The sequence below is a fragment of the Bos mutus genome, chromosome X (assembly GCF_027580195.1).
Source record: "Bos mutus isolate GX-2022 chromosome X, NWIPB_WYAK_1.1, whole genome shotgun sequence".
NCBI lineage: Eukaryota > Metazoa > Chordata > Mammalia > Artiodactyla > Bovidae > Bos > Bos mutus.
Window position 1 is genome coordinate 90,656,742 of NC_091646.1, and position 15,778 is coordinate 90,672,519.

General features: G+C 36.8%; 1 protein-coding gene across 4 annotated transcripts in view; it reads right to left on the reverse strand.

Moving 5' to 3' along the window:
• USP9X (ubiquitin specific peptidase 9 X-linked) overlaps positions 1–15,778 on the reverse strand; it is a 114,546-nt gene that overhangs the window by 22,293 nt on the left and 76,475 nt on the right. For all 4 annotated transcript variants that reach the window (XM_070366149.1, XM_070366153.1, XM_070366150.1 and 1 more), the window contains exons 22-31: positions 15,016–15,146; positions 14,546–14,824; positions 11,256–11,381; positions 9,932–10,057; positions 8,585–8,751; positions 5,156–5,264; positions 4,778–4,924; positions 4,049–4,195; positions 2,932–3,154; positions 144–364 (exon numbers count right to left, since the gene is read on the reverse strand). In XM_070366149.1, the coding sequence (XP_070222250.1) occupies positions 144–364; positions 2,932–3,154; positions 4,049–4,195; positions 4,778–4,924; positions 5,156–5,264; positions 8,585–8,751; positions 9,932–10,057; positions 11,256–11,381; positions 14,546–14,824; positions 15,016–15,146 (1,676 nt within the window). The remainder of the gene's footprint in view (positions 1–143; positions 365–2,931; positions 3,155–4,048; positions 4,196–4,777; positions 4,925–5,155; positions 5,265–8,584; positions 8,752–9,931; positions 10,058–11,255; positions 11,382–14,545; positions 14,825–15,015; positions 15,147–15,778) is intronic.

The following is a 15,778-nucleotide window of genomic DNA, read 5'->3' on the forward strand; positions in this document are numbered from 1 at the left end:
CAGCAGTCTACACTGGGAGGCTCTAGCTTTATTTTCAAATATATGCCAACAGGTCCAACGAAAGTAGCTCTCTAAGAGAGAACAACAGTTATCTAGAATCAGAACTTCGAACACAGAAGACAAAAATGCTAAATAAAATTTACCTCATTGTCCTGCTTCTCATCCCCAGACAAATCATCGTCTACATCACTACCTGTGCCTTCAATTGCAAGAATACCATTCCTAATGGACGGAATCATGTAGAGCTGCTGAATCACAGAGTTCATGTAACAAGTAGCACCAGCGTTTTTCAGCCCGACAAATCCTTTTGGTGGGCGGGGTCCAACAGGTGGTAGATATTCCCACTCGGTAAGTGCTTCACAAGCTGAGAGAAGACAAAAGATTCTTGTAGCGTGAATACAAATATTTTGCCCACTTTATACTTTACCAAGTTGATAAGTTAACATCACCAACAATTCCACTACTTTTACGGCGACCTGAAGCAGTGCTCTAAGCACACATTTCAGTCTCAACAAACCTAAGATGTATGGCAACACGCACCTCTGTATACATTCTTACCCAGGGTCTGTGAACTAGAGTTTTAGCTGAGGTTGCTTCTATGGCAGTCTCAGTAGTCTCACAAGACGGCACAAGGCAAAATATTTTCTACATGTTTACTTTTAACTTTATTATAGTTTAGTCATTATGAACTTTAACTTTTTCTACTTTTGTATGTTTTTTTAAAGCACCTTCAAACTCATTCTGGCATGAAGTGTTATATAAAATATATAAATACATTATAGTTTACTCAGTTTTAAATAATCCTAAGGTATTACGTGTTCATGGGGTTCTCAAGGCAAGAATACTGAAGTGGTTTGCCATTCCCTTCTCCAGTGGACCACATTCTGTCAGACCTCTCCACCATGCCCGCCCATCTTGGCTGGCACCACATGGCATGGCCTGGCGTGCTGCGATTCATGGGGTCGCAAACAGTCGGGCACGACTGAGCGACTGAACTGAACTGAATTTATTACCTGGGTTGATAGCTAGGTTCTGATACCTACCAACTCTTTCATCTTCAGCTAAGCCTCCGTTTCCTTCCTAAGAAGTGTCGTAATAAGAGTAACACTTGCCTTGCCTATAACTACAATGTTATTTTGAGGAGCAAGAGACAGTGGATTTGAGTTCTGTGTGAATTGTAAATCAACGAACATCTCCTTGTACCTAGTATAAACCTGAAAACAATGCAATTATCATCACTGCCTATAAGACCAGTTAAAGAAATTATAGTACACTGAACTGAAAGATATATAGCTAATAAGTGGATTTAGGTAAATATTTATGTGTTGATAGGAAATAGTCAGATATATTAAGGGGAGAACAAAGAACACTGTGCACTACATCACAATGTGTGGTTAAAAAACTAAACAAACAGAACAACATTTTGTGTGCAGATTCTGCATACAGAGATGCTGGGAGGACAGACAGGGACTGAAGATGGTGGTTACAGCTGTTAAAGGGGACTACAGGACTGGAATGGGCAGGAAACAGTTTGCAGAACATACCGTTGTTTGGTACTTGCAATTTTTACTGTGCAAATGAACTCCTTAAAAACAAGTGGCCTTTCTCTTTCTGTCATGTTGCAGCCTATGGAGGAGTGCTGGGAACAGGACTTCTAGAACAAATAGGTCTGGAAGGCTATGATCCAGGGCTCCACTTTTGGTGGCTCTAAGCAGGGTACTGTGAAACCAGAGGGAGCACTTGGATCCTCTTCTGAAAACTGGAGGTGTTTATGCCCAAGATGAAACCGAAATTTGGGCAAGAGATGTGTTCACGTGTACAAAGCAAAGAACAGTGACTCCTGGCACTAAACTGAACAAAACTGTAAGAATCTGGGGAAAAGATAACTTGTGTCTATGGAAATAGTGGCTTGGTTCCTGTGGAATTCTGCTGTATCTCTTGAGGGTTTAAACTTATTGAAAACTAAAGTGTGGAATTATTTAAAAAAATAAAAACAAAAAACCCCCATCCTATTGTATATAGATTTTGATAGGATAACTATCTAATCTTTTAAGCAGTTTAATCAGAATCTCCTACAATATTATTAAAAACATCTTGAAATTCTAAAATACAAGATATCAGAAAATAATGTGACATGTTCTTGAAGACTGCCCATAATCAATTATATTCTTAAGCTTTGGTTTTCTTCTAAAACAGAACAGCCTCCATTGTGGTTTGCTTTCTTATGTCTGTTGTGTCAGTCATTTTGTGTGTGTGTGTGTGTGTCAGTCATTTTAATATCGTCCTCATCCCCTCTGAGCTTCAGTTCTGTATCAGTGAGATCTGGAGTCTACAGTCTGTTCCATGGGTTTCATGTGAGCATTAACTGAGGATCAAGGGCACTAGAATGTTATCTTCTCACATCCTAGTCTTTAAAACCAGATTTCTCAGAATTCATTTGAAAATAACATTAAAGAGCTTCTAAGTGAGGGCCTGAAAGGTTTTTCAATGCATGTAATTTGAATTTTTACACTGTTGAACTCTGAAATCTATTGACTATTTATTTCCTCCTGGAAAAGGAAATGGCAACCCACTTTAGTATTCTTGCCTGGAAAATCCCATGGATACAGGAGCCTGGCAGGCTACAGTCCATGGGGTCACAAAAGTCAGACACGACTTAGCGACTAAACCACCATTTATTACTCTGGAGTTTGGATTTTAGTCCAGATTTGACTGAAGTCAAGTTTTGTTGCTAAATACTTGTACCACTCACAGGAAGACATTTTACAAACATCTGAAAACTTTTCTACATTAAGACTCACTTGTAATGGTGTTAAACTAGTTGCTGAAAGAAAGGAAAACATTGAATTGAAGATATTTTCTAAAAGGAAAAGAATTTGAACACATTAGAGAATTATCTGTCATCAGAACTTTGTATTTTAAAATACTTACTAGTTATTGCTGTGCCAATGTAGTACATTTCAGTCAAAGAATCTACTATCTGTTTGAGGTTCCTCACACAGCCAACAGCTAATGCTACAAGTAACTCAAAGCCCGCATTAATGGTAGCTGGTGAACCACAGACTGGAATAGCCTGTTCGGCTGGCAGTTCTCCATTTCTCATATACTGCAGGTAAACATTGGACGCAGGGAAGATGAAATCATCAATTAATTCCTACAAAGTTGAAAAAAGATTATGTATTAGCAATGGTATGTATTTATATTAAAAAATATAGTTATTTATGTGTGCATGTGTTTCTTAAGAAAGAAGTCTCTTGGCAGGAAATATTGTTAAATTACTTGTCAGAACACAAGATCTCATTACATTTCCGCTAACTTACTTGGATTTTCTAATAAAAAGATCCCTGCTTCAAAACACTTTCCTACAATTAACAAACAAATCTAATTTGTCAGGCTAAAAACTACGTTAAGTATCGAGAACAAGCTGACTGTAGCACTTCCAATTCACATTAAGTAAATTTACTCTCTTAATCACATGTATACCAAAACTCATTTTGAATTAGAAGAAAATGTCCGAAAGTGGTACTTTTTGTCTCCTTGCATTACCACGTATGTGAAAACACTCATTATAGAACTATGCAGTCTTGGGACTTTCCTGGTGGTCCAGTGGCTAAGACTCCACACTCCAAATACTGGGGGCCAGGTTCTGATCCTTGGTCAGGGAACTAGATCCCACACACCACCACTAAATACCCTGCCTGCCACAGCTAAGACCCAGTGCAGCCAAATAAATATTAAAAAAGGAAAGAAATATGCACAGCCTTACATAACAGAGGTCTGTCTCATTTTACATAGCCTGATGAAGTGAAAAGTTCAGATTTTCTAAATAGAAAAATTAAATAGTGCTTACTTACACGTACTGAAATTTATGTAAAAATTTTAGAAACGGTACTTAAAACATTACTGTAACCTCTATATTCTTTAAAAGGAGAAAAGAGAAAAGGACAAGATAATACACCAAAGACTAATGATACCATAAATTAACCAGACAGATTTACTAATAAACATTCAGAAGGTTATGATATCCAGCCAAGATGACATAACTTACTTTAATGAGATTAGCACCTCCTTTTTCACAACCAATATGATACTTTTTCTCAGGGGTTTGAAAAGCCAGTAATTCTTTTGTTACCCCAAGATGACCTTCCAAGATCGTCTCTTCAATACCCGTTTCACCTGTTCTCTTAACATCATCCTGCCAAAGAAAAATATCAAATGCCTAAATTATGAAAGGGTGGTAAAGAGGGAAGGAGAAGTCAGAATGAGAGAGAGCTGGACAGAGACAATTCCCTTAAAACCTTTCTATTCTAAGCAATTTTTTTCTCTCCAGAACTTTCAGAAGTAGGCTTCCCAAACTAGGAAGAAATGTTAATCTGAAGAAATATTAATCCGAAGGCTATTAACTACCAATCTCTTTAGAAATAAATTCTTCTACAACTAAGTATCAGATGTTAATAAAGTTAAATGAAGTGCTGGCCTATCACTGATTTTTTGACGAAAACAATTCAAGAATACTTTTCAAAAGATGACAATTTGCAAATGGGCCTAAGACTCTAAAATGGAAGAAGCTGCATGTCAGTGTTTTGAGTCTTATGTGAAACAAAGCATTTGACAAAACTAGTTACGCATTCATTCAGTGAATCATGAGTTAGGAATATCCAATAACACAGAGTACATTCTTTGGTTCTTTAACCAAAGTGCTCAAAGACTATAAACTAGCTAATAATAAAACATTCTATTTATTGATACGATAAACACAGTACTAAATGCAACTTACCCTGATTCTCTTAAGCCAATCAATTTCGTTATTGAGAAGAACTTCTGCATTGGGTATGTTAATATTACTATTGTAGGCATAATTAAGAAGGTGCCTTAAAAGAGTAAAGTAGTCGCCTGAATGTTTAGCTCTCTCTCTGGCTGTGCTCTGAAACAATAAAGTTGAATAATATTAATTTACAAGTCCATCCTCAGAATCCACTTTTTAAAAACCCAGAGTTAACTAGAGTAGATGACTAAGATAGTATGGGCAATTACTAATATTTATTAAATAAATATAGACTGCTCTAACTTTAATATAAGCTAACACCATAAATTCTTGACTGTTCCTTGTGTAAGAATGAATCACAATGATAAGCATATTTTTAAAATGTCTCACCCCCAAAACGGTGAAGAGCAGAGTAATGAAGAAAAGTAGAGGCCTGTGTCCCATGCAACATCTGGTGCACATTAAAAAGAACTGCTCCTGTGCCACCTGGCGAACAGTTCTGAAATAAAAATTTTTCACATTCAATATATTATCTTCATGAAAAAAAGGAAAAAAAACCCAAAAAAAAAACAAAAAAAAACTTCCAACACTGTCTCTTGGGACGGGGGACGGTGTTAAGGGGTTGGTAAATTCAAAGTAAAAATACAAGAAAGAATATGTAACACCCCTTTAAGCAGCAACATTTCATAGATGAACTTAGGCTGTGTCAAGAACTAAAATGTCAAAATGTCACCAAGGGAGTTTGAGGATACCCTCTCACACCCTCTTTCTTGGAACAGGCTGGAAATGTTCCTCTAGATACAAGAGTTGTATGGTAAGCCTTATGCATCTTCTGGGCATTCCACAGAATTTTTATCTCAAAGCATATTACCCAGATCAGCAGCATCTGAGAACTTGCTATGTGGTTTCTTAGTTCCCAGCAACCTGTGTTTTAATAAACCCTTCAGGTGATTCTAACATGTGCTAAAGACTGAGGATAACTGTATTACACAATGTTCTATGATTACTCATGGGAAAAACTTCTCTGGTCCCAGTACTGGGAATTTTACCTAAGCACCATGGATCTCTTAAAAAATATGTATCCTATACAGCTATCACTAGAATAAATGCTTTAAGAGGGCAAAGACATCATCCATTTAGTTTACTTCTGTGCCTCCAGAATGAAGAATCATGTCTGGCATGTAACAAGTGCTAAGAACTAGTTACCAGATGTTTAAGTACTGTTGGTTTACAAGATGGAGGTCTGTCTCCATTAGATAGTAAGCTCTTTCAAGGGCAGGGCTTTGCTTCTTTGTTACATGAGTTCCTGGCACTTAAAGCAACTTCTGACACAAGGAAGATGCTCAAAAAGTATCTCCTGACAAAACACTTGTGCATTTCAGACATTATCAACTACATTTTGTGAATAACTATGTTTCTGTCAATGTGCTAGCTGATAGACAGCTTAGAACCAGTTTTTTAATTCAATATAAGAAGCTGAAAGTATACATTCTGTGTACTAACCTCCCTCCTGGATATTTTTAAGGTTTCTGAACTCGTACATGGTCCTATAAACCAGAGGGACCTTTAGAAGCTTTGTTGGTTGAGTCTGGTGAAACTCAAATAAATTAACACCCAGAGTACTTAGTTTTGGGGGTAGAGGGTCTTTAACTTTTACAAAGTAAGTGTCATTCATACTGTCCCAGTTTATTTATCTTTTTTGAAGTTAGGTATGCAGCCCAAAGAGCATGAGGGTCTATAAAGAGTTGATGCTTGCCAGTTCCTAATGAACCCTCCCTCACACATGCAGACTTCAGTAACTCATCAAAAGAAACATGTCTTTAATAGGATTTTAAAATAAAATCTGGTTGTCTGTATCCTCACAATTTATTCAATCTGATTATTTCTCACATCTACTATTGCTGTACTTCCAGAGTCTCTCATCTTTTATTTGGACTAATGAAGTAGTCCAAGTGCATTTCCTGCCACTCTGTAACTTATTCTCAACAAAGCAACCAGAATAAACTTAAATGTTAACCCAGGGCACATCATTCCTCTGCTCAAAACCCTTCAATAGGGGCCTTCCCTCACGGTCCAGGTGTTAAGACTCTGTGCTCCCAATGCCAGGGGCACAGGTTTTAATCTCTAGTCAGGGAACTAAGATCCCACACGCCCAGCGGACTGGCCAAAAACAAAACAAAACAAAACAACCCAACCAACCCAAATGGAAAACAAACCCTCCAATGGATACCCATCGCAGGTAAAAGTTAATGTCTTTACAATGATCTATAAAATCCTCACCGGCTGCTTGTTGCCCCTCTGGCCTCACCTCCTATGACTCCCCTGCCTCTGCTGTTCCAGTAATCCTCGTCTCCTCCATATTGTTCCTGCCTTGGGATATTTGCATCTGTTGTTTCTTTCTGCTTAAAGCACACTTCCCCCAAGGCAGTAGGGGGAGGGATAAACATGGAATTTGGGATTAACAGACTACTAAATATATATATATAAAGGACCTACTATATAGCACAGGAAACTATATCCAGTAGCTTGTAATAACCTATGATGGAAAAGAATCTGAAAAAATATATGTATATAACTCAATCACTTTGCTATACATCTGAAAACACTGAAAAGCACCTATACCTTAATTAAAAAGCAAACATTAAAAAAATATATATTTGGCCACATAACCAAAATATATTTTTCACATAAAACAAAATTTTAAATAAGATATGATGGAGGTGTTAGCTAACCTAAGGCTATGGTGGTAACCATATTGCAAGATACGAGTGTATCAAACCAATACTTTGTACACCTTAAACTTACAGTTATGTTGACTACATCTCAATAAAGCCGAAGAAAATAAAAAAATACAATTCAAAATGAAAAACAAAACACAAAAAAATCCCACCCAAAAATCCAACACACTTCCTCCATAGATCACTATGTCACTCTTTTCAGAGCTTTGTTTAAAAGGTCTCCTTCTCAGGGAAGCCTTCTCTGACTATCCTACATAAAACTGAACTCCATTGACCGCACCCCCGCCCTTTATCCCTAATTCCTGCTTTCTCTCAATAGCATTTATTATTATAACATACCATATATTTTCCCATGTCTTCCCTCCACACTCCTCACCTCCCTTTTAGTACAGACTCCAAGAAGGCTGGCATTTTGCCTGTTTTATTTGCTGCTATATCCCTAGTAGCTAAGTTACATATGACAGTAATACTGATTAGAGCTCAAGTTTAAAAAGTTACCTTATGAAGGTCAAGATTAGACTGACATAAGAGGATGGAAAACTGACATTTTCTACAAATTTCATTGACTTGCACAAAAAGAAGCCCAAAGCACAGTCAATGTCATTGATTAAATGCTCTTAAAATGAAAAGCTAGGACTTTATAATTGGTCTTTATTCTTGGTGTATAATGTTAAAGTTCTTACCATAACCACACCTTGTGAATTTCGTACTGACTTAACAACTTCACTAAAAAAACACTTGCCTTCTAGGTATGCAAGAAAGGAAGCCAATGTTGTATTTACTTAAATCCTGTAAACCACATTTTTAAAATGGACTAAAATACATACCTCTTAGGTGAAATTAAATTCTGAAATTATAGAAAAAGTAATTTTACTTTTGAGAATAATGTTGACATTGTGTAGACAAAACCGAACAAATTCAGATCTAAGCAAAAACACAGTTTAATAAAAATTTCCTCAATATTAATGTGCTATAGAGACAATAAACATTTGATTTCCGGGATAAATTCTGCCAACATAAATTAATTCATTTCTGCTTTAAAAATTAAGATCAAATCTCTTACAATTAAAAAGATACTTACTTGCTGTGACAGTGCAATAGTAAATCAATAATGAATGTCTGCCAAGCCTTTTCTTTACTAAGAGTATCTAAGGCTGTTGGAATCAAGGCAAAACATAATGTCATCACTTCCATTGCTTCACAGCAAACCTGTTCATCCTCCAAATCTGGCTCATTGCCTGCATTGGTCTGTAAAATTATAGTCAGGGACAAATTACCTAGAGATGCATTTAAGAAAAATCTCAAACAAGTTCAAGTTAATGCTTAATACATACCTACTCACTTAAACCACCTGGCCTCAGCCTCTTTACCTACAACTCCTAAGGCCCTTTTGGAATAGTACAGAAATGGCTATAAATAAGAGGATGAAGTCTAATTCTATTCTTCTGCTACATCCCAAGGAGGGCCGCAGGAGTACACTGAGCATACTACCTGCTTCTTTGCCCCTCAGGCTCCTGGAGACCTTCTGCGTTGTGTACTTCTGCACCAACAACTGTTCCTCAAGAATCATTCTGGCACTGCAACCAGACCACTCAACTGACTAGTTCCATCATGCAGCCTGCCTAAAGTGCCATTTTATTCAAAAGTAGTGGTCTCAGACCACTGTTCAGGAAGGATTCGAAGGTTTTCTAAACTAAAATATGCTTCAGTAGGTAGCTAATAAATTCTAACCTGAATTTATCAATAAGCAGTATTTCTAATACATGCTGGCAAAAGAATAGGCATTCAAATATTTGCTAAATGAATAAACACCACCACACCAGACATACTATAGGACGTCAAAACATATCCCAGGCAAATCAGGGTTATGTTGACCATAAAAGGGAAGCTCCTACAATTTAATTTCCCCTTCTATATATGTGGCAGTGGTTATCAAGGGCAGGTATATATAACAGAAAGTCAGAGTCAGTCTCTCTTCTTTAAATAACTTGATTAATCTAATGGGAGATCAAGGATGATACCTAACTGGCTGATATTCTTGACTGCTTTAAAAGAATCAAAAATACTTAATGCCATGGTATCCCAACTGACAGTCACCTAAACTAAAATTTACACAAGACATAAAGATAATGAAAGAAGAATAAAGAGAATAGGAGAAAGCAAATTCAGTATGAAACAATCATATCTGACCATAGTGAGAAGTACAAAAAGATAGTTTAAGAAAAAGCCTTGTGGCACAAATTCGAAGTACTTTATTTTCAAAGTAAAATTTTACTATATCCTCACCTTAACTATAGCTATCAGTTTATTTTCAACCATTAAAATGCAACTGGTTTTACTTTTAAAGATGGCAGATATAATAATTCAACCTCATGTACAATTAAACAGCATTTACTTTAAAGTATTACATTTCTGTGGTAATTCTTACCTTCTCATAAATTTTAGTGATTTCTTCATTTGGGCTAAATACTAGCTGTAATGCCCCACATCCTGATGCCCAGATGATTTTTTGGATAGCTCTAATTACACAAATATCAGGCATATATCTTGAAGCCTGCAAGACAATGAGTAATTAGAACAGTTGATAAAGCACTGGAACGAAATAATCCCTAGAAAAGCAAAAATGCTTCTCTGTAGAGGAAACAGAAATGGCTATGAAGCAGCACCACTGACTTTAGGTTCCCACATTGCCTTTGTCCCATTATTTCGTTTAACAGCAATACCATGAAGTCTGCTATTATTACCTGGCTCTACACTACTTCCAGAAGAATCTGAAAAAGACTACAGACGTGACCTAACCATTCCACTCCTAGTTTTTCACCCAGGAGAAATAAAAACTTAGGTCCACGCAATCACTTGTACAGAATGTTCACAGGAGCTTTATTCAGAGCTAAGAAAGAGACACAATCCAAATGTCCTTCGCCAAGTATGTGGATAAACACCATGTGGAATATTCATAATGGGATATAATACTCAGCAATAAAAAGGAACGGACTAATGATCCACACCACTCAGATAATGCTCAAAGCCTACTCTGAGTGAAAGAAGCTAGACATAAAAGAACACAAACTGTAAGATTCCACTTGTGTAAAAGTCTAGAAAGTGCAAACTACTATACAGTAAGAAAAGATCAGTGGTTATCTGAGGCCAGAGGAAGAAGTGACTGCAAAGGGGCATATGGAGAGAGGGACAGAGATGTTTTGTGTCTTGACTACAGTGGAGGTGAGACACAAACATGTATTTGTTAGATTGTACTTTAAAAGGGTGCTGCTATTCATTGTATATCATGAATTATGTGTGTTCAGTTGCTCAGTTGTGGCCAACTCTTTGGGACCCCATGGACTGTAGCCAACCAGGCTCCTCTATCCGTGGGATTTCCCAGACAAGAACACTGGAGTGGGTTGCCATTTCCTCCTCCAGGGGATCTTCCCAGCCTCGGGATCAAACCCACATCTCTTACATCTCTTGCATTTGCAGGTGGATTTCTTTATTATTATTTTTTTACCACTGAGCCACCTGGGAAGCCCCTTATTGTACATAAAGGCGATTAAAACCAAAAAGTACCAATATTAACATTAGACACAATTCATGTTAAGGGAACTTTATCTAGACTAACTTGGTGATTTGAGTGGGTGGGTCTAGGAAAAGGAAGCCCCAAAATGTGATAAGGGTTATTTCTACATTAACAGAGGGTCAAAAATGAAAGAAATGCACCTTCCGGAATTTGACAGCCTTACAAGTTTAACACTAACCTCATCAGATATTTGCTGAGCAAGACGAATTGACACATTTCTAAGCATGCATTCAGACGATGGATTGGGAATGCTCTGAAGGGCACTTTGTAGCACCACTGCTTGATCATGAGTCACTTGGTTGACCTGAAAAAAGTCAAACATTTTAATACTATGTACATACCCAGACTCAATCATTTGCCCCTCATTCATCCCTACTCCCCCAGGATGACATGCCCTCTGTAAATATACTGTAGAACCTATGTGGCTTACACAAAGAGTTCTTTGCATTACCAACAATGTGGGCTTTCTCTTTCCCTTGTGCAGTGGAGGGCCACGTATCCCTCTGCAAATCCCTTTTAGATCAATCTGACTTGTGTCTCTACAACTGCATTCAGCATAACTTAGAGAGGTGAATGAGTGATCAACCCACTGACTCATTCCAATTCTATCTAGAAACTCAGTAAAGTACTCCACATGCGTGCTCCTACGCAGACCCTGCTCCCCATTCACCTGGTCATCAAATTCTTCTTAGAAAAGGAGAAAAACTAAGGAATATCAGTAATAGAATAGAAGCATTAATGTATAAAAGGCACCAGAGCGTCACACTTAAGTTCATAAAGAAAAAATGTTCAAGTCACTAGCCAGGCAATTCTGACTGTTTTACAAGTTCTACCTCCTCTTTATGCTCCAAGTATTTCTACAACAGTATTTAAGACAAGTCTGTTTTACTAATTTTGCCTTTAGTGTCCTGATGACTGTGAGCTCCTTGAGATTAGAAGCTATTATGTACCTTTGTATCCACAGTAGCACATTCTCCGAATAAAAGAGAAAAGTGAAAGAGGGAAACATTTATATTTTGTTTACCTCATTAATAAGCTACTGTGTCAGGGATTACAATAAAAATGTTTTTATCTTAAGAAGAACACCACTGTTTAAAAATCCTAGTAAGTATGCTACTTTTAATACAGAACAATTTAAGACTTAGGCCACTTTTTTTCATTAGCTTTTTAAATGAAAATTTCTAACATATATGACAATGAAGAGAACAGTATTATCCACTGTGCTGCTTTAACAATTATGAACAAAAGGACCAAAATTATCTTAGCTAACCACTCCCTCTCACTTTCCATCCTCTTCCTACCCCAGGATTATTTTGAAGCAAATCCTAAATACTATATAATATCATTTGTAAATGGCAATTATTTTTGAGAAGGTTCTTTCTTTTAAACATAATCATAAGTATCATTATCACACCTATTATGTTATTATCTCAATTACATGTGATTATTATAACATCACATATATAATCAATATTCTAATCTCCCTAAGACCTAAGCCATTCCTAAAACAGAAAATTTGTATTCCTGAACCTTATGTCTTCTACTGTTAACTTAGAAAACCATCACTTATGAGGCATGTAAAAGAACTCAAATGCATAATTTTAACTTCTCATAAACAGACATTGAATTCTGGCATGTCTTGAGAACCTTTGCTAAAATGGATTAAGAATGCCATCAAGACGAAAATGAGATCAGAATTGGAGGTTAAGCCTGTTAAGGTAGGGAGAGAGGCTGGCAACAAGGTAAATCAGTTACAGGTGACCCCTGAACAGCATGGGTGTTAAGACAGACATTCCATGCAGTTGAAAATCTGCACATAGCTTTACAGTTGGCCCTGGGTATCTGTGGTTCCAATCAATTTAGGATGGTGTAGTACTGCAGTGCTTATCGAACAATCCATGTATAAGCAGACTCGAGCAGTTCAAACCTGTGTTGTACATGGTCAACTGTACATCTTTTTTATTACCACCTGTGTCTATATGAGATAGTAAGAGATTCATATGGAGTGTTTCATAGGTTGAAAATAATTGAAAGAGCGACTTCCCTGGTGTCCAGTGGTCAGGACTTTGCCTTTTCACTGTTGAGAGTCCGGGTTCATTCTCTGGTTGGGAAACTAAGATCCCACAAGCTGCTCAGCAAGGCCAAAATAAATAAAATAACTGAAAGACTATCTGGGGTTTCTAGTGGTTCCATACCAATTTTAGGATTATCTGTTCTAGTTCTGTGAAGAACGTCACAAGTATTTTGATAGCAATTGCATTAAATCTGTAGATTGCTTTGGGTATGAACATTTTAACAATATTAATTCTTCCAATCCATGAACACAGCATAACCTTCCATTTCTTCATATCGTATTACAACTTCCTTTTATCAATGTCTTATAATCTTCAGAGTATAGGTCTTTCATTTTCTCGGTTAAATTTATTGCTACATATTTTTTTTTTTCATGTGATTCCTTTCTCGATTTCTCTGATAGTTTCTTATTAGCATATAGAAATGCAACAGATTTCTGTATATCAATCTTGTATCTCACAACTTTACTGAATTCACTTATTCTACTATTTTTTTTTTTGGTGGGACTTTTAAAGTTTTCTAAAAATAGTATCATGTCATCTGCAAACAGGGATTCAACAATTCCAGTCCTGGGTATATACTTGAAGAAAATGAAAACCCTAATTTGGACAGACACATGCACCTCAATGTTCATAATAGCATTATTCACAATTACCAAGATACGGAAGGAAGCAACCCAAGTGTCCATCAACAGATGAATGGATAAAGACGACGTGGGGTGTTCAGCCATAAAAAGAATGAATGTTTGCCATTTGTGACTACATGGGACGATCATGAGGGTATTATGCTAATAGAGTAAGTTAGAGAAAGACAAATACCGTATATTTTTATGTATATGTGGAATCTGAAAGATAAAACAAACAAGTATAGCTAAACAGAAATAGAACCACAGATACAGAAAACAAACTAGTGGTTACCAGAGTGGAAAGGGGTTGGTTGGAGAAGGGCAAAAAAGGTGAAGGGGATAAGAGGTACAAACTACTAGGTATAGACTGAGTGAGTTATAAGGGTGTAAGGTATAGCACAGGGATATAGCCAATATTTTATAACCACATGAAGTATGATCTATAAAAACATCAAATCACTATGCTGCACACCTGAAACTAACCTAACAGTGTAAGTCAACTACGTGTCGATAAACATTAACTGAAAGTCAACAGGACTTAAGGGGGCTGGGAAGAACTCTCTGCTCAGAGTACAGTCAGTGAAAAGCATTTGTAATTTTAATACAAATATAATTTAATAGAAGGAAACCAATAAAATGAGGCACTACTGGAAAGGAACTGAAAGCACTTTGAATCAACTCTGAACTCTATACTTAAGAGTTGCTAAGAAGTTTAATTTTAAAAACTGCCATCTATTATTATAAAAAGATTTTTTAAAAGTCTGTATTACCGATGCCATCGGATTCACGCCTTCCACACCCGGCTGACAAGCTTCTGCCACGGCTCGAACGTGACCATAGCCAATGGCAGTTAGCAACAGCTTGGCTATTTTAAGAGCATTGAGGTAGGCACCCCTTCGAGTTTCCATATCTGCATTTGGTAAGAAGTTATTTCTGGTTAGCATGCTCAAGACAAGGGGGAGGCCACCACTTTTCAAGAAGTGAAATTGAAAATCAGAGGAATCATCAGCCAGAAGTGCACCAGCAGGCATTAACAAGGCATAGACTACCTGGAAAAAAGAAAAACTGTATTAAAAGATTTTAAAAAGACAACTTATTTGCCTCATCATCATTAGTTTAAAATTTTCCTGTATTTTTAAATTCTTTCAAAAATACTTCACAAGTTTTCCATGTTCTTCACACTATCATATAAAAGGTCAAATTTAAAGAACATGGGATAAATTCAAAAAGTAAAACAAACCTCTGTTAGGTATAGTACTTGTGAGGCTGAAGGACCAAAGAAAAGTGAGTCAAGAGATGGACTAAGGCTGCTGTCTCCAAGTTTGGCATGGTCTAAACAAATAGCTCTTAATTTTTCTATTGTTGTGCTATCTGTAAGAAAAAAAAAAGAGACATAGTCTAAAATAAAACATAATTCATGCATTCATATTTCATTTTGGATATTCTAAAGACTACTTTAGTATGGAACAGAAATCAATTGAGTTACAGACTCAAACTTCACAAGACATAACGAGATCTGCATTGATTTAAAACAAAGAAAAAGTCACAATCAACCAGGGCTCTTTTATCACTCAACCCAGGTATGAGGGAAGCAGTCTCCTACTCAGAGATCTGAAATCAACATGTCTTCCTCAGACACTAGAGACTGAAAATGGAGAAGGAAATGGCAACCCTCTCCATTATTTTTGCCTAGGAAATCCTATGGACAGAGCCTGGCAGGCTACAATCCATGGAGTCACAAAGAGTGGGACACGACTGAGTGACTGAGCACACAGCAACGGAGACTAAAAAATACAACACATTTCAAAAGTAGCTGAAAATAACAAAATGAAAGTATGACAAGCTCTTCTCTCCAACTTTTCTAATGTTAGCCTCCATGACACCACACATTAACCGGTTTGTTACAATGCAAGAAACTTGGTGGTACCATTAGAAACTGTACCTTAAAAAGTAAACATTAAAAAAAAAAAAAAAGGGAACAGTACCTCAAAGTAAAAATATTT